Genomic DNA, 19,333 nt, shown 5'->3' with positions numbered 1-19,333 from the left:
GCGGGGCAGCGGGGCCGGGGGGCAGTGGCAGCTCCGCGAAGCTGCGCCCTGGGGCGGGCGGTGGCGGTGCCGCTGCCGGGGTGTGCCCGGCTCCGTCCGGCTCCGTCCGGCTCCGTGCTCAGGGGCGCCGTGGGGCGCAGCCGGGGCGAATTTTAAGCTGCCGTTCGGGCTCGTGGATGCCCAGCTGTTGGGAAGCTGTTGGGAAGCTCTAGGCCGCCCTGCGCTAGGAACAGGCTGGTTCAGGAAGTGGGGAGGGAAGGCAGCTGGTGCGTTTGAAGGAGGGAATACCTTTCACGTGCGGCAGTGTTTATTCTTCACCGGATCCACTGCATAGTGATGCAGGGCAGACGACAGGATGTCACTGCAGGGGCGCTGATAAAGAACCAATTTGCACTTTGATGTCAGGAAAAGGTTTTTTCACCTCGAGAGTGGTCGTGCACTGGAACAAGCTCCCCAGGGAAGCGGTCACAGCACCAAGCCTGACAGACTTCAAGAAGCGTTTGGACAGTGCTCTCAGGCACATGATGTGACTTTTGGGATTGTCCCGTACAGGGCCAGGGGTTGAACTCGATGATCCCGATGGGTCTCTTCCAACTCAGTGTGTTCTGTGATTATAACACAGCTCAGCTGAGTCCCCTTTGCCCAAGATGGCATGGTAAACACAGTGTCGTAAAGCTGTTTAAAATTGAATTTTGTGTTCAAGCATATGCACAAGACACATGTAATAGCCTGGCCAATGCACCTGCTCACCATGTAACACCTGCCTCAAGCAGGTCAGGTTTGCCCCAGCCTGTGCAGCAGCTTTGTTTGCAACCTCACTTTCAGAACACGAGATCAGCATTTGCCACTTAAATAAGAATGTCACTGTTTGTTTTCAAATACAGGCATTGTAAGTCTTTTCATCCAGGCAAAACTGTAATTTTTGATTCCCGTGTTGAATTTATTCACACTGGCAGGAGTCCTGCTTCGTGAGTTCCTGCAGATGTCGCTTAGGTAAAGCGGTCGCTTTGTTGTAGCTGACTGTCACTGAGAGTGATGTGTTTCTAACCTCCCTTTTATAAACTCAGTTCTCTGAGTGTTTTTCTTGTTATATTCCATGCTGCAAATGATACCAGGGATCACTTTGTCTGCAGTTTTCTCTAAAGGTGGTGTCTAACCTGTAGGTTGCTTGCCAGCTGCGGTGTGTTTCACTGCTGCTGAGCAGTGTGTTTGTTTCTTGTGTCTTAGATGTTCATATTGCCAAATTCTATCCTTTTTTTTCCTGAACTGTTTTGCACTCTCACTAACTGCAACCCACTGTAAATATCAGATTTTTTTTCCCTGTGATTTTGTTTTCTAGATAGTTTTTCCCCTTGTATTTGATTTTTTTTTTCCTGATCGTTGTAATACTTTGCATCTGTCTCTATAGAATTTTCAGATTATCATTTTGAGTTCTGCTTCTAGACTGCTTGCAATCTTTCCCACCTTAGTTGTCAGCCTAGATTCTGGAAGTATGCTTTTCTAGTTTCATTTTCAGTGTAATAAGGAAAATAGGAAATAAAGCAGATGCATGGCAGATCATTGTGGAACAACATTTGACTCCCAGTTTGCAGTGGAAGTATTCCTAATTACATCTTCATATAGTCATAACAGCTCTTCAGTTTAGGCCCTAATGCCTTATTCAGCCTGTGAGACTCTCAGGTGACTTAGATTAAAAACTCTGTCAATGCCCTGTTTGTCACACCTGTGGCTTCTCCCTTCCTCACTGTGTCAGAAAAAGATTTGTTCTTGACAAATTCACGTTATCTGCTTTTTATTATGGTCTTCCTAGATGCTCAGTGACCGACTGATTAATAACTGGTTGCATTATCTTCCTAAAGACTGTCTCTCTTGGGACTCTCTCTCTTGCCCTTCTTCAATGCCCTGGGACCCTTCTCTTTTGTTTTTCTGTGGCCTTTCAAGTGTTGGAGTCCTGTTTGTTTCTTTTATACTTAAAAAGCCATCAGTTTTCCCACTTACATACCCTTCGTCCCGGTGTTTTCTCAAAATGCATTAAGAATAATTTGTCTTCTGGAAGCTGATGGGAAAACATGTTTTGGGAATGTGTGCTGCCCAGTTAGGTATGGACACAGCATCCTGGGAAAGGATAAGTTATGTGACTGTTGGATGCCATGAATTTACACACCTGATCCATCTCAGTCTTTTTCAAAACATCTTTTCTTGGAGCAACAAATAAAAAAAAATCGTATCATGCTTACACAAAGATAAAGGTTATAACTTTCAGGGGAGTTGGTTTGTAGTGTATTTGTGTCAGACCTTACACTTCAGTCATTTGCAGGCAATGCCCTGGAAGTAGTTGTGTGCATTGTAAAACTGGGCACATCGCTGTGGTGGAAGCCAAGGTAAAGGGAGAAATGTTCTGAAATATCACGCAGTTATTTGTCTAACAGCACCTTGGCTTTACAGGTCTGCTGATCATTGGGAAACAGCTTTCATTGTCATCAGGTGGCAGTATTTCAAGTCAGTTCTGATGCACTCTGGCATCTTGATTGTGATTGTGTGACTCATGGCTGTTGTGGACAATGAGCAGTAAATTCCCAAAGGGAAACCTGCTTATCCGCATCTGAGATGTGCTCTCCTGAAATGCATTATTCTTTAATATAACCATGTGCAGAGTTGAATTTGTCCATCATCTTAATAACGTTAGTTTCTTTTTATTTATGAGTTTGGTGCACTCTGACACTTGAAAGTGTTCCAGATAAAGAAATGCAGCATTTGCCAGAGAGCAATGGCTGACTTGCCTAACTGATGCCATCTGGCATTGATTTTGTGGATGTAGAAACAAATGGTTAGTGGAATAAAAGTGTACAACTACCTTAGTTCTTTTTGCAAAGTGGGGGAAAGTATATGTGAAGTAGACTCTCCCGGTTGCCCAAACTTGCACTCTTGTAATTTTGACCAAAATCTTGAATATATCGGGGAATGAGCAGTTCAGCTCACTTCAGCAGAAAATTTTACAACTTGTATGTTATGTTTGTTACTGTTATCATCATCATCATCAGTTCATTGGTAAAACCCGCAACTTAGAGAATATCAACATGGAAAACCTCAGTTTAGACAAGACAGGGAAGAAAAATGAGTAATTTTTTAAAAATGCTTTCATTCATCAGTGGAAAAGACTGTTTTGGAAAATGGGTCTTAGAAAATAGGAAGTGAATGAGGAAATTCTAGAACTTGACAACGGAGAGTCCTGGGGTTCTCATAGTGTAATGTGATTTTCAGCTAAAGACTTGATAAAGGCAGTAGATCTCATGAAGCAGCTGTGGAATATACCTTTGTTTACAGGAGTTTCATTTGGGACCCAGTAGTCTAATTGTACTGGATGAGCTGGTAAAATGGAATAACTTTGAAGATCTGTCATTCAGAGCTATCATATAAACAGACAAAACTGTTTCCTGCTAATAGACTTTCCTGAACAAGTGCACATTTATAAAATGACTTTTAATAATTTTCAAATTACGTACTTTTTGTTGCAAAATAGCTGCCATTCTGTCTGACATTTGCAGCATTTCATCACAGGGAAAAATAAAATGTTATATGCAACATGAGGAAAAAATAAGCAAAATGCTATCAGGTAGCCTTTAAGTACATATTGCATGCTGACTCTTCCTATGACCATCCAAAATATGTCATGGTTTCTTCTTGAACTAGTGTTTCCAAGTAATGTTAATTTACTTCTTCAGCAAATAGGCTGTATGCATTGCAGAAGATGTAGCTGGTAAAATAACAGATTCTTTGGCACTCTGTCAGGCAAATGAAAACTGTTAAAAAACCCCATAGCTTTCCTTTGTTCCAGGAGCTCATTTTGATTTCAATGCTGACATTTTTATGACATTATGTGCTATATAAAATGCCACCCTACAAATATAAAGTTGACAGGTTTAGAATCCATGGGATAAATTACCTCCTACTGTAGCCAAGTCTTGGCTTTGGCTTGCATCTCTCTAAAAGTAATTTTAGATGCATTGGTGGCTCTTCTGATGGAGTGGCTCAAATAGGTGACATTATAATAGTCAAAGTTGTCTAGCATTTCCTAATGATAAATTCAATACTAATCTCCATTTGTCACCCAGAGTTGGCTGGCCAGATCCTTTGGGTTGTGGGTGCAGATCTTAATAACTTTGACATGTCTGTCCTAATTGTATGCTGGGGTTCTTTTTTTTTTTTCTAATATGTACCTTGTCAGAAGCTCAAGAAATTCAGGAATTACCCAGTGAACCATTACCAGAAATAAAGAAAAGTTACAAACTTTCAGTTGGTAATAAAAAAATAGTAGGATTTAATGACAGAGACAGTGGTTATTTAGAGAATTGTTCCAGGCAGATTCGACATGGATAAAATTTATACTTAACAGCGTTGTGTAAGAGTTCTTAATTTTTGAAAGTACATGTAGATTGTTGTTAATAAAGGAACCCAATAGGTCTATGGAGGATCTGGAGTAGCTTGGAAGGAGGGACATTATCTTTGGGCAAAGAGATGCCAAGCTATAATAAAAATCACCGAATCATCATTTAGGTTGGAAAGGACCTCCAACCTGCTCAAAACAGGTCTAACCAGACCAGGCTGTTCCACCTTCTCTCCAGGCAGGTCCTGAACATCTGCAAAGATGGAGATTGCACAACCCCTCTGGGCAGCCTGTGCCAGTGTTTGACCACCCTCTTCGTAATTTTTTTTCCTGGTATGTGTCTGGAATGTCCCTTGTGTCCTTTGCATTTTTTGCTGACACTGTACACCTTCAAGGATAGTCTAGATCCATCTTTTTTGGGTGTCTTTCAGTTAGGTAGTTGTGCTTTGTGTGTTGTGTTCTCCAGACCCCAACTGCCTTGGTGGCCAGTGGCTACTGAACCTTTTATCTTTTTCTGTTTGATAGTCTCTTTCCAATAAGCCAAGGGAATAGTGACCCTCCAAAAAGTGAGTTTGGCTGTTCAGTTAACCATTTTAGCTTCATTTTCTAGAATAATATGGTGATCTAGTATAGCCAGATGGGTTACTCTGTTAATCATTTACTGGCTGGTGAGAAACAGTGGTAGTAAGGAGTAGCTATTGGTGTGTTTGAAGAGGGCTTTTTCCATGAACCTTGATTTTTAACTATAATTGTGACTGCCAAGAATAATCACTGAAAGTACTATTTCCTGGAAGTAAGCACTGTGCTTGGCCTAATCCTCCCAAACCATTGTTTGTTCACCTGTGTCCTTATACAGATGGAAACCAGAGGACCTTGTGCCTAAGCAACACACCATGGTCACTCAGTAGTGTTTTGTGGTTGAAACCCAGTAGTTCTCTCCCAGCCAACAAAATGGAAAGAAAAAATAGCATAAGGTTTGACAAAGGGAGTAAATTTTGTGTGGTTGGGCTTTGAAACATACTGTCACAGTTTAATACTAAGAATGAAAGCTTATCAAGTATTTGCATGTATAAAGAGCATATCCCTGATCAGATGAGCACATAAGAGGTAGAAAATTTTTTTTCCTCATACTATATGCCTAATAGAAATGTTCCCAATATGAGATAAATTCTGTGAGATAGCCCTTGCAAGTTGTCCTGGAGTAGACAGCTCTGATACTTGTCTAACACCTGTGGCATAGACATTTTTGGAGGCTGGATGTTTCCAACTAGCATGGGTTTAGGAAAGGCAGGTCCTGCCTGACCAGCCTGATCTCCTTTTATGACCAGGTTCCCACCTAGTGGATGGGAGAAAGGCTGTGGATGTAGTCTACCTGGACTTCAGCAAAGCCTTTGAAACTGTATCCCATGTAATTCTCCTGGAAGTGCTGGCAGCCCACGGCTTGGACAGGTGCAGTCTTGGCTGAGTTAAGAACTGGCTGGACGGTCGGGCCCAGGGAGTGGTGGTGAACGGTGCTGCATCCAGTTGGTAGCTGGTCACTAGTGGGGTTCCCCAAGGCTCTGTATTGGGACCAGGCCTGTTTATTATCTTTATTGATGGTCTGGATGATCTTAGTAAGTTTGTGGATGACTCTAAGTTGGGCAGAAGTGTTGGTCTCCTGGAGAGCTGGAAGGCTCTGCAGAGGAATCTGGACAGGCTAGATAGATGGGCCAAGGCCAGTTGTCTGAGGTTCAATAAGGCCAAGTGCTGGGTCCTTCACAACAACCCCAGTCAGTGCTACAGGCTGGGGAAAGAATGGCTGGAAAGTGGCTTGATGGAAAAGGACCTGGGGGTGCTGGTTGACAGCGGCTGAGCGTGAGCCAGCAGCGTGCCCAGGTGGCCAAGAAGACCAATGCATCTTGTCCAGAACATTGAGGTGTTGGAGGGAGTCCAGAGAAGGGCAGTGGAGATGGTGAAGCATTTAGAGGGTAAGTTGTATGAGGAACAGCTGAGGGAGCTGGGATTCTTTAGCCTGGAGAAAAGGAGGCTGAGGGGGGACCTTAATGCTCTCTACAACTACCTGAAAAGAGGTTTTAGGCAGGTGGGGGTTAGACCCTTCTCCCAGGCAGCCAGTGACAGGACGAGAGGGTATAGCCTCAAGCTGCACCAGGGAAGGTTCAAGTTGGACATCATGAAGAATTTCTTCACTGAAGGGTTTTTAAATGTTGGAACAGGCTGCCCAGGGTGGTGGTGGAGTCACCGTCCCCCAGGGTGTTCAAGAAACGGCTGGATGTGACACTTAGTGCTATGGTATAGTTGGTAAAGTAATAATCAGTTAAAGGTTGAACTTGATGATCTTGGAAGTCTTTTCCAACACAGATGATTCTGTGATTCTGTGAAGAAAGCCATATGCCCATGTGTCAGCAGTTTTCCTGTGTGAAAGGTCCTTATCTCCCAGGCTGTTGTGATCTGTTGCTTTATCATTTAGTCATTTCTACCTCCACTTAAAAGGTTACTCATTTTGAGGCATAGTACACTAGAAAACAATGGCAAACAGAGATGACTTACTGATCATTTCAGAAGTTAATTCTTGGGTTTTAAACAAGTTGCTCAACGTGTCCCTGGACACCAGGGGGTGCTCCTGTATTTGCAAAGAATTGGCTCTTCCAAGATGTGTTCCTGAGAGCCTGTTGCATATTCTTTGTTTGCATGGATTCTTCAATAACTGTAACTACCTTAAGTATCTTTTTAAGAAATCACACTTTTTCTACAGAATATTCTAACACACTTGCAAAGAGAGCCACATGTGAGAGGTCTACACGTGGGAAATGGGGGAAGGTGGGTAAGCACACTGGAGGCTGTGTACCTGTTCTTCCACATTAACACTGAACATTTAAGTATGATCCTTTGCTAAACTTAGTATTCCTCCTATTTTTATCCTTTCCACGTATTCTTTCTCCTACTGTAGGGACTGTATTATGCTGTTTGTTTTCTAGTTACACTAATGCTGTCCTCGCCCTGTCCCATGTTCTCTGTTACAATACACTCCGATAACTGAACCATGGTCTCCAAGTCTGAACATCCCCAAATCACTGGTGAGGAGGAGGAGAATTGTGGTCTGGATGCAGCTACTGACATTCTGGGCTAGCAGTGTTTCCTGGTGGCAGCTGCAGAGGCAGTGGGCCTGGCAGCATTTTCTGACTTCTTCTGCAGGTGCCTGGTTCCTGTGCTGCAGTGAAGGTTTGTGGAGCAGGAAATGAGGAGGAACTGACTGAGCTGCCTCTGTCATGTTTTTGTCAAAATCCAGGAGGATTTATAATGCTTAAATAGTACAGATATTTTAGCTATTAAATCTTGCTGTCCTTCTGTGAAAGGAATGATGGTGATGATTATTCCCATTTTACAGAAGGATAAAGTGGGAAATATAGCCTCCTTTTTTAAAAAGTGCAGAACATCAAATACTTTAGTGCAGGGGGCAGGTGGGAAGGTGAAACTAAGCAACTTGATCAAAGCTGTGTATGGAATAGGAATCTCTTAGTGTCTTCATCCAGCAGAGACCTTTGCATCTTCAGGGAATAGCAGTCAGTGAAAAACTGTCATGACAAAAGTCTGTGCTCTGGCAGAGAAATAAATCTTTGAACTGTAGAACAGATCTTCATAAGATGAACCTCTAATAGCCTGTAACGATTGGCAGAGTTTAATAATATGTTTGTACTTACCCACTTTGCCTTTTCTACTCCACGAAAGTTTTTAATTTTTTACTTTACTAATGGGAAATTGCCAAACAGCTTTTGTCATGAGAACTTCTGTTAACTTGTAACTTGTCACTAGTCTGACTTCAGAATAAAGTATGATCACAATATCTCTACTAGCTGAAACCTGGATTTAGTTCAGCTACCTTAGAATCAAGACTTAACACAATCTGAGGGGAAAAAGTAGGTTTTTAACATCAACATTTGGTTAAGCAGTAATGCAGACAAGATGCCTGCAATAGTGAATAAGAAATGTCAGCAGAGTTGTTTGTCTGCTTCATAGGATCATAAATGATTACTACTAGACTGTTATAAGCTCTGACTGTTCAAGGTAGACACAGCATGTGTGGTCTTTAGAGCATTCACACAAAATCCTGGGTGCTAATTGCTTGTAATATTGGCTGCTGAGGGATCCTCCTCCTTTAGCTGTGATTCCAAGGCAACCAACTAGTTCTTGTTAAAAACGCTTCTCAGAAGATTATTATGAGCTGAGATAATCTGAAAATGCTGTAGGCATTATACTACTTCGAAGTACTGTTGGCAGCTTTGGTTTAGGTTTTGTAGGTGTTGCCTTTGAAACCTCTACTTCCAGCTGCTTGTAACTTTTTCAAATTTTAACCATTCTATGTGAAAATTTCCAGGCAGATTCTATTGGAGGTTGAAAATTTAATGGACTACCTGAATAAGAATGTGTTGGGAGAAAATGCTTCAGAGTCCTAATTAAAAATAAATAAATAAATAAAATTTAAAAAAACAGTGTTCACTTGAAATGCTTCAGTTTTAAAAATACTGGAAATTGAAAGCTGAGAGTTTGCCAGACGAATTATATCTATGTCAGCTTTTATGTTAGACCAGGTTTTGAGCCTTTCAAAAATGTTTTTCCTGTAGGTACAGTATCTGTTGGAACTTTTAATGGGATGTGCACAGGTAGCTCAGTGTATGCATAGCCCTGTTTTCCTTTCTGGGATCGCGTGTAGACGCTGATCTCCTGTTGGAGGGTGAAGACGGCGTTCAGCAGCTGACCATGGCAGCGGTAGTTCTGCCACTAATGGCTGATTAGGAAAAAAGCACCTAAATTCTACTCTCAGGTGTAATTAGTGAGATGACCTGCATTACAAATGCTGTTCTGAGTTGGGGAACAGCTTTGCTGTTGCTTAAATCACTGTGAGACTCTGCTTGAGTTAGTGGAGGCAGATGGACACACAGACAAGTGCTGAGCACTGCTGACTACTCTTAGGGGAAATAGCTGTGATCATGTGATTAAAAGTATAATAATACATGCTATGATCTGCGGCTTTAAAAACATGCATTAAATGGTGACATATTGTCCTAAAGACAAGGTTTACCTGGTCTGGTAAAACTAAACCTGTCTTCATAGAGCAGTGAAGAACAGTATGGCATCCTTCATGTGTTTTAAGCATGTAATTGCAGAGGATTGAAGTTAGTGGTTGAGAATTTGAATTCTTGATTCTCTTAGAGACTGGGGGGAAAACAGGTTACGCTAATCATGCCTACATGCATAGGAAGCTTACATAATTTGCATAATCTAGTAGTAAAAGAAGATTTCTTAGTAAATTGACAGAACAGCAAAATAGTTTTCCTGATGTGAAACGGAATAGCAGATTCCTAAATCTGAGAAGAAAATGTGAGACCTTCAAACTTCTAGAGTTGTGTTTATCACAACCCCTGAGTATATGGGCATGGTTTGCTGAACTGAGATACCAACTGAAGAGGAAGATTCACTTCATTAGTGCTACTGGAACAGAAGTATCCCCATGTTACTTGGCAACAGATGCTTCAGGCAGCAGTAGCCATATGAACATATTTAGTCCAAAAGGTATCTGAGAAGCCTAAGTACCAATAATATTGGGAGTCAAATAACTGTGTGTCTAAAGGATGTAGCACAAGGTGCAGGAGGGTAAATGTAAATGAGTGTTTGTCTCACTTAATAGATTTCCAGATATCATTAAGAATGTTACTAATCTAGCCAATTCTTAATTAGTTTGAAATAGTCTAGAATTTGTGTGAAATTTTCAATAGGTGGGATTTGCTTTCTACAAGGAGAGGATTAAAAAGGATATTGCTTACAAAATTCACCAGTGAGCTTCTGAATGTGAGGCTTGGATTGAGAATTGTCTGGAGTCAAGACATTGTCACGGAAATTGCAGTTGCCAGATGTTTCTCTGTTTGAAAACTGGTCTTTTGATTTTACTTTTTTGCTAAAGAAAAGCCTCTTGAAAAGGTAGTGGGAGGACCAACAGCAGTGAGGGGGTGGCAAAATTGGAGTTCTAAAAATTATTCCAGCTCGTGTGTCAGAAACATGAATAGAAGAGGAGGAGGAAAATGAGCTTTAAGAGACAGAGCTAATTGAGCGCGCTATCTACACAGCGTTGTGGATTTAAGTTTTGCCTGGAAAATATCCTGTATTACTCAAACTGAAGGTAGAAGATGGCTTGAATAACAAAGCTTGGTAAATGTGTACTATTGGGAATTCATTTGGGGATTTAAGGTGCACTGCAATGCTGAAAATTAGAACACTTTCTGCAACTCAGAATGTTATTTGTTAAATGCCATCAGCATGTCTGAGGAGTCAAGTTTCGGTTTTGCAAAATTGTTGCTAATGTTCAATGTCTTAGTTACTTCTGTACTTTTTTACCTTTCCCTTTTCTTTCACAAATGGAGATTTTTCCTGTAAAGAATTACTGATGATGGAAAATTACTTGTAGTATGCAAGTAGAATTTTTTATGCAGCTTCTTTCAATCTGTCTCAGAAAACCTAAATTTGTATGATGACAGTTTGTTGTGTGTATCTGACCCCTTAGTTTTCCTACTGGGAAGTTTAAAATTTACTGTCAGATTTCAGTTGGATTTGGTAGAGGGATAGTGATGTTCCTCCAGGTTTCACAAGAATGAAGGGGGTGAAGAAACTCTCTAATGTGTCTTTTAAAAAAGTCTCTACTGAGCACAACCATAGTTAGACATCAGAGAGTCCAAGTGGGTACGAGCCTTTATTAAATGCCTGAGCTGAAGAGAGGCTGTGGTCACAACAGGGATGGGAAATATGAATATGCTTGCAGAAGTACTCGACTTTTTATGTAACATTTTATTACAGATACCAATTGTTTTTAAGTGGTTTTGAATTGTCTTTTTCATCTTTATGTCTGCAGAGGACCACTGCATTGAAGATGTCCTTACATGAAAGAGTAGCACTCCTAACCCACTGGTTGAGACCATCTTTAAAGCTAGTTGAAGTTACATTTTTTTGGTCTGGTGGTCTGAATTTGAGTGCTCAGTGCTGCTTGGAAAGCTTGGTATAGTGTAGGACCTGCACCTAAAAGCATTCAGCTGAAAATAAAGTAAGGCTAGCCAGATGTTTAAATGGAAGAAACGGGAAAGCTAACAAGTCAACCGTTTAAAGCAATCAAAGTGATTCTAGGGCTCTTAAGAAAGTAGGTGACACTGTGACAGTGCTTCTGTCATTGGCCTGCTGGGGGAGTATAACACTGTGAGTAGCTACCTTTGAGGAAGGCGGGGGTAGATCTGGTTGAAATTCCTGGCTCTTGCTCCTCAGACAAGGAGTTTGTCAGTGACTTCCTTTTCATTTGTACTGAGGTCCTCTTCAGAACTAGGAGGTAGAGTTAAATCTGAAATGGTGATTGCCTGGAAGGTGACCGAGTGATTGGCTATTTATGAGCTTTGAGGAACTGCTTCAAATAATTCATAACAGGGCTTAGATATCTGCTGTAAGAATTTGATCTCACATTTATAATCACTTGATCATACATAACAATAACTTCAGGACCTAATTCTGAGAATAATGTTCTCAATGAAGGCAGCTGGTCGGGTCCCCCACTTCACCCCACTGTCTGAAGAGCACAAGGCCGACATCTGTCAAAGGAATGCACCAGCAAATATGGCAATAGTTGGGGTTTTTGGTAGAACATATAAAGAGGAAAGACAAAGATAAAGATACATGTTGACTGGCCATTTCAATAAATACATTTTTTTTTTTTGCCAGAGGGTTGTTGGCAAACTCTCAGACATTTGTGATTTTCTTTTTTTTCCCCTGAAAATGTAAGATAAGTGGAAGTACTAATGCATAAGCAAACCACCTGATGTTGGAGTCAGTCAGCCTTGTTATATCTTCACCTGAAATGTTTTAAAATAATTTGTATCTTTATACTTTGAAACCCATCTCATCTTTTATAAAAATATTCTTGCTCTTCCAAAGTATTTTTGAGAATTCCACCAGCCTGGTTTGAGGAGGGAACAGGTTGTGAGAGAAATGTGCCCTTAAAATTGTTGCCAGAATTTTAGCAAGTTTCAGAGCAATCTTTCCAGGAAGCTTTTTTGGTGTATTAGGAGAAATACCCTTTCAGAGTGAGAATAGTTCATGTCTGCTGGTCCATCCTGTTCCCAGTGATTTTCATAGAAACAGCTTGATCTGTGCTCGACTGCAGGTTTTCGCCATGACAGCACAGTTTTACAAAATATAGAACAGAGATATAAGGATGGATTGGATTCAGCTTTTGCTGAGGTTTGTGCAGGCTTTTTATTACTTCATTAGGAGATGAGTCAAATCCTTTGATTCTTTTTCTCTCTGGTCTGATTTCAGAGTCACTGAGTCACTGAGAAAATTGAAGGAGCAGCAGACACAAAGCTGCACACATAAAGTGTAGCAATCCTTTTCATGACTCCTAAACCAGTAAATATGTGACTGTGAGCCTGTGTCAGATACACTGTCCGTGCTGAAGTCCCTGGTGGCATATGTAAGCCTCATAGAGACCAGATTGCTAAGAGCACGTTGAGGTGCACTTTCTAGATACCTCAGGGCTTTCTAATTTTAAGAAATATTTTGTTGCTGTTTCACGTGAAGTTCTTTCGAGTTGGAAAAAAAAATTCAATACCTCCTGATTCCCTCTATTGCCAATTGTAAGAGAAACTCCAGCAAGAAATTTCTAGTCGAAACTAGAGGAAAACAGAAGTACGTTCCCCAGAAGATTGCAATAGTGTGGCAGTCGCGAGGCATCTTGAAGCTGGAAAAGCAAATCCAGATAGATGTTCTGCATAGTTCAGACCAGAGGGATAAAATTGTTTCTCCACCTTCCCGTGAGAGTTCCTTAGTCTCTGAACTGCTGTTCTACCACTGTTGCTTCTGTTGAAAACATTTGGAAGATCTTTTGTTTTACTGTCAACAGAAGCCTTTTGGAAGTTTAAAAGGTTTACAGGACAAGACATTGTATCTTGTCCAGCTCCCTAATCATTCTGCTTTCTGGTTATGAGCATCCTTGGCAGTTTGGTTCCAGACATATTATTTCCCTCTGCAGCAGAGTTCTCTGTGAGCACAGCTCTTTGCTGAATGCTTGGATTTAGTTTCTAGAACTTAGTCCCATGCTAGCTAAGAATGACTGCTTCCCCCATCACTTTCATAACTAAGTACAAAATTTACTTTTTTTAATTCAGCTGTACTTGAATAAATGTTTCTCATGTGCATAGAGCCATCCTACTGCAAATTCACACATGCCAATATAAACAAAAAAGCGTAGACTAGCAAAACCCACATGCATTTAAATGTTTTTCTCTGCAGCTTATAAGAGGAAGAAAAAAGGTATTCTTTCCATCTTCACAGTATGTGAACTTCTGACATCACTGATCTCAGTGGCCCTAGATTTTACCATGGAAAGGAGATGTAAGACTTGAGCTCAAGACAGCTATTTTAAAACTATCATTATGTAAATATAAAGTGCATAGTCACTGCTGGGCTTTTTAATGTTGGTAATTTGTCCACTGATGTGAACAGTTATGAAAAAATATTTCTCCTCCATTAGGTATTGCTTGGTTAATTACATAGTCATGAGAGCAGAGACTATGTGTGATTTTAATGAGGGTATGGTGCAGAAATGAATGGAAACTAATTCTTTAAAGCAAGAATTTTCTGAGTTATAAGGTATTTATTTATTCACTTGATTCATTATTACTTGAGCTGTTCCCAGGAATGTGATTTCAGTAAAGACTAACATGTTTCAGATATTTCCTGTGGGAATGAGGTATTGGGGATCTCCGGTCAAGGGCTGTGATGTCTCCCTCTTTCAGGACTCCAGTGTTGGTCTGGAGCAGTGTGGTGCATTGAACATGATACTACCTGACAGGTCATTGCTGTTCTCTAATCACTCTTCCCTGGACAATTATTTTCTTTGAGTTTCCTTTGTTAGGAGGATGGACAGAAACTAAGGATGAAACTAAACATGTCTCCCTTAGTACTTTCTCATCTTTACAACTCCTTCCCATTTTGCAGTCAGGGCACACTAGTAAAGGGTATGTTAGAAAGTTGTTTGCCATACCTGTTTTGTTATTTAGTAGTAAACTGATGGCAAGTAAATGTCCAGAAAAGATAATTTTAGAGCTGTGAAGGCTTAAAATTTTATTGCAATTCTTCCAGTGATGGGAAAATGGATAGGTTTTTGTGTTTGGGTTTTGCCTCCTAAATCATACTCCTCCTTTAAATAAGTAAATCAAAATTTCTGTTCTCATTTAAAATCATATATTATGAGCTTAATATGTACTCACTTTTAAAAACTTGTGTTTTTAAATTAGTTGGTGTTTTTAATGACCTGGAGTGGCATTTTTACAGAAATGCCTAGCAAGATCTTCCCAGAATATGTTCATCACATTATGATTACATTCCATATTGTCTTCTATCTGGTTTAAGACTATTTGCATGAATCTGCAATAGTAAGATTGCAGTTCTACTGTGGTTTACATTATACTTATTTGGTAGGGTCTTCAGTTTGTTTTTAGGGTTGAATTTCTTCGCTTTGGGGTGTGTGCCTTTAAAACAATTTACATGTTTGCAAATGTGTTCTGTTTCCAGTTATCTTTACAGTGTTTGCAGTAAGCTTTTAACTTCTCTACTGGTACTGTTCTCTACATCTAGAAATATTTACTGTAATAATTTTATGCTGGTACAACAGAGGAAATTCTAGTTATAGTCCAGGAGAAACTTTAGAGGTTTTGTTTTGGTTATTTTAGAAAACTGTTAGGTCTCCATATTTTCTAGATACAAAGCAAAAGTGGATTCAAACTGTGCTGCTTACTGATAACATTTACTGTGTTTGGGTATTAGCTCTGTAGTTTTTTTCAAGCCTAAGTAGCATTTATTACCTTACCTTTGCTTGTGATGCCAAAAGAAGATAATACAAAATGGTGATTTCTGATATTCAGCTGAATAAGAAGTAATGACCAGCAGAGATTGCTGAATAAAAAATATTAATAGCTCAGACATTGAGTAAGATTGAATTGTTCAAGGTTAGATGGGGCTTTGAGCAACTTGGAAGATGTCCCTGCCCATGGCAGGGGGGTTGGAACTACATGATCTTTAAGGTCCCTTCTGACCCAGACTGTTCTGTGATTCTGTAAATAGGACTGGTTTTCTTTTTAGTCAGTCTCTTTGGTAGAGAACTGCTTCTCTATAACATCCATCCTTGACAAGGTGATGGTCAAATTAATTGATCAAATGTCTTGTCTTCCAGTGGTATGAGTATATTTAAGATCAAGGTTGAAATCAGTAATTTATTATTGTCTGCCAAACCTTATTTATTGCTTATTGCCAACAACATACCTGTGTAGAAAAATCAAGGTAAGAGTTTTGACATAAGAGTTTGTTTTGACTTATATATCTCCAGAACAATGATGATAGCAATGAAGACCCAAGCATGACTTGCTTAAGTAAGAGCCAGAAACTGGCTAAGTCCCTGGTTTTACTGGTGGATGCTGCACCCAAAATAGGAGTTTAATTATTGTCAAAGGCTGCAGTGTGTACTGTACAGATAATACAGAGGTTATAGTAGCTCATGTAAAGAAGGTTTTCAGAGCTGTACAGACTTCTACAGATAGAAAAGGAAGCTTTGCATCCCTACTGCATAAGTCTTTCTGTGGTACAATAGTATCTTTGTTTTGCAGTGTTGGGGTACCATAAGGGCTGGCAGGAGGGTGGGGCACTTGCTAAGATGCTTTTAACTGAACAGGTACAAGTATTCATCACATTGTAAAATTCTAAATTTGTTCTTCATTATCTCATTCTTTCCTGCTACTGCTTGTGTTAGGGCTTCAACCTGCAAAAGCACTTATTTCTAAGTCAGTGGTAAGCTGAAGATGCTGAAAAAAAAATGCACTGACAAGAGAAGCAAGATCATGGTGGTTGTTTCGTTGTTTTTTTCAAATGTCTGTAGGCTTCCACTCACTAGGAAAATTATTATTCTTTTCCTGCTGGTTTTCCTGAATAGTTAATGGAAGCCCACAGGAACTCTTTCTGTCCTGTTGCATTATGAGCTGTCATTGTAACAACTGAAATGCTGCCATCTTCTAAAATCTGAAGTACTAGAAAGGCCTACCTGGCTCCAACTTAAGCTACCAGTGGTTCCTCAACGTTTATAATGTTTAAGAGTGCAGATACATGTAAAGAGTGGAAGCCCATGGCAAGACCATGCTTGCCCTTAGGAGTAGCAATCAGATTGAGAGGAAGTGTGGAAAATAGAAATTAGAGCTCCATCTAACAACCATAAAATAACTGATATTGCATCAATAGCTGACAAACATATAGCACTAAGAGGTATTAAAACTGCACGTCCTCATGCCTTGCGTTGTCTTTCTGCTTGCTTTGCTAGGGGGGGTTTATCCTCTGGAGGATGAGGAGTGGAGAGAAACTGTGCATGTGGTTGCACTTTTAGAATTACTGCAATCTGTCTCTCTTGTCACACTCCTTGAGGGCAGAAAATGAGTTGTAAATGAGGTCGGGCTATTTATGCTTTATGTAAATTTAAGGAAGTTAAGTAGCGAACCAAACTAATGTTGTCCTTAACTTGAATATGTTTATCTCCTCATTAAGAGGAGTTTAGTTATGACTGTTAAGGAAGTGGAAAGTGTTTTCTTGTAGGATGTGTAGAAAGCGTGTGAAGAGTCTGTAATTTAGTTGTAGGCAAACACTTTTTTTTTTTTTAATGAATGAAGGTAAATCAAATACTTTGATGAAGTTAAAAAGTCTAACAACAACTTCTACAATATTCCATACTTCATGACTGATGAAATCAGAGTAAGTTATGAGATTGCCTGGAAAACTGCCATGGTCCAAGTTCCATTATACTTAAAAGGTGATAGCTAACAACTGAAGAGATGTCACCAACTGTGGTAGGCAGAAGATAATACGCAGAGTGTGCAATTCCATTTACTAGTGATTTTTTTTTTTTTACTTTTCTGATAACAAATGAAGTTTTTTTATTTGTGTGTTTTTACATATAAAATATGTATGCTTTTGGTAATAACCATTTTTACCCCTTTTCCAGAGTCAAGATGAGAGATATGCTTTCATTGCTGAATGGTATGACCCAAATGCTTCACTCTTTCGACGTTATGAACTTCTGTACTATCCAAAAGATGGATCAATTGAAATGGTAAGAATGAAAGAAAAAAGAATCTTTTTTCATAACTGTAATATCCAATTAAACATTTCGTAAAACAGCAAGCCACTGCCTAGGCCTATTCATTTTCCATGTAAGAAAATATTATTTAAAATGTATCTTGCTCTGTTTCTAAAACTAAAAGGAAAGTAAAAATATGAGTTCACAGCAAAGCATGTGGAATAGCACTCGTTTATGATTTTTTTTCTTTCTTAAAGCTTGCTTTTGTGTGGAGAGATTCATTTGCACAAATCTGTTTTCATTCAATCTCTACTTGGGTTTCAGAATTGAAGCTCTGCAACACTGACCTACTGCTTGAGAAGAATTAACTGAAACTAATTCCAAACAGGGGAATAAGCTTCATCAGGAATTCTAGAAATCTCTGAAGAGTAAAATGTAAAAGAGTCTAATCAAAGTGGAGGAAATGGCAGATTGCTCTTAATTTGGTTTTAATGAAAAGTAGGACATTTCAGGCAGTGGGATCTAAATTTTTCCATCAGCGGTGTTGCACAGACCTTTCTGACTTGTGATTCATACAACTAATCCCCATTTTTTATTGATAGCAGGTGAAAACAAGCATTTTGCATTAGCAGAGGTATATAAAAATATAATGTATACTGTAAAGATAATCCTCATAAGCCTACCAATGCTTTCTGCTTCCCTTTAGGAATGAGTGAATGGTTTGGACTAGTCTTTTCCAATTTTTAATGAAGACCTAAGAGTGTAAGAATAGGCTAGATTTGGATATTCACACTTAATAATTTCATTATCAAATTTTAACTTTTCTACTATAAGTATCAAATGGAAAATAAGAAGCTAGTGGAACTTGCATTTTCTTACCTAAACTACTGCTTGCAGAAACCATGATACCCATCTGTATGAGGAGATGCACTTTGCATTGTTTACTGATAGTTTCTTTAAACAAACTCTATCATAATGTTGTCCCATTTAAGTTAGTTCTTTGTATGATGTCTGTATGGGCACAGTTGTCAAAATGTGAGGATTTTTGTTTTTTTCTTTCCCAGAGATGGTTTAATCAGTCAGGAGTTGTAATAATCTTCCTACACAACCACGTGTGGGCTGCTGAAATTGTTGTTCATTTCATCTAGACATCTCAAAACCAAGAGCTTTCAAGGTGTTCTTGAAGTACTTAATGCCTTGTCTATGGCTTGGTGAACTTCTGTGTTTTGCCAGTGTGCTCTTAGGGGAAGATGGTATGGTATGTACACAGTCACAGACTGCACGTGTCCAGGACAGAAGTTAAAAAATCAAAAATAGATGTGAACACCCTTAGAATATCTCAAAATCACTTTTGGGGTGAGTTTCTGGATAGATACTACATTTAGAATTCTCTTCTGGAGTTTTTTTTAAATTTCTGCAGAATTCAGGGATTCTTTGTTTCTTTTGTACTGCTTAGTTCTTCTGCATCTTTTGATATCTTCCTGAGGAGATGACAACCTACTCTTACCTTTAGCGTGTCTGAGAAGAAGGAAAGTAATAGATATGAGCCAGCTTTTCCCCACTTATGAAAAGGATGTTTTTTCCCCTTTCCCACCTCCCTGACAATAGCTCTCCTTTATCACACACATCAGCTGAAGGTGGAGCAGAGCTGTTGAAGGCATTTGTTACATGAAATCCTGAGCTTACATCTTACAGTCAAACTGGATCTCTTGACAGAGGTGCCCCATTCTCTGAGTTTCCGTAGTTTATAACTCTCATGGTGAATTCTGAAAACCTGAATAACTTTTCTTACTACAAAAGATTTC

General features: G+C 39.6%; 1 protein-coding gene across 3 annotated transcripts in view; it reads left to right on the top strand.

Annotated features, from left to right (window-relative positions):
• Positions 1 to 19,333, top strand: part of NME7 (NME/NM23 family member 7) — a 91,911-nt gene that overhangs the window by 102 nt on the left and 72,476 nt on the right. Inside the window, exons 2-3 of one of the 3 annotated variants that reach the window (XM_027653540.1) lie at positions 12,731 to 12,790; positions 17,454 to 17,561. In XM_027653540.1, the coding sequence (XP_027509341.1) occupies positions 17,559 to 17,561 (3 nt within the window). In that variant the 5' untranslated portion in view covers positions 12,731 to 12,790; positions 17,454 to 17,558. Of the gene's footprint in view, positions 1 to 97; positions 267 to 12,730; positions 12,791 to 17,453; positions 17,562 to 19,333 lie in introns of those variants that run through there. The other 2 variants (XM_027653541.1, XM_027653539.1) reach the window with 2 other exon arrangements.

Source organism: Corapipo altera, unplaced genomic scaffold (assembly GCF_003945725.1).
Source record: "Corapipo altera isolate COAL_440 unplaced genomic scaffold, ASM394572v1 61, whole genome shotgun sequence".
Lineage (NCBI taxonomy): Eukaryota > Metazoa > Chordata > Aves > Passeriformes > Pipridae > Corapipo > Corapipo altera.
The sequence above is the reverse complement of the archived record's forward strand: the minus strand, read 5'-3'. Positions and strand labels throughout refer to the sequence as shown.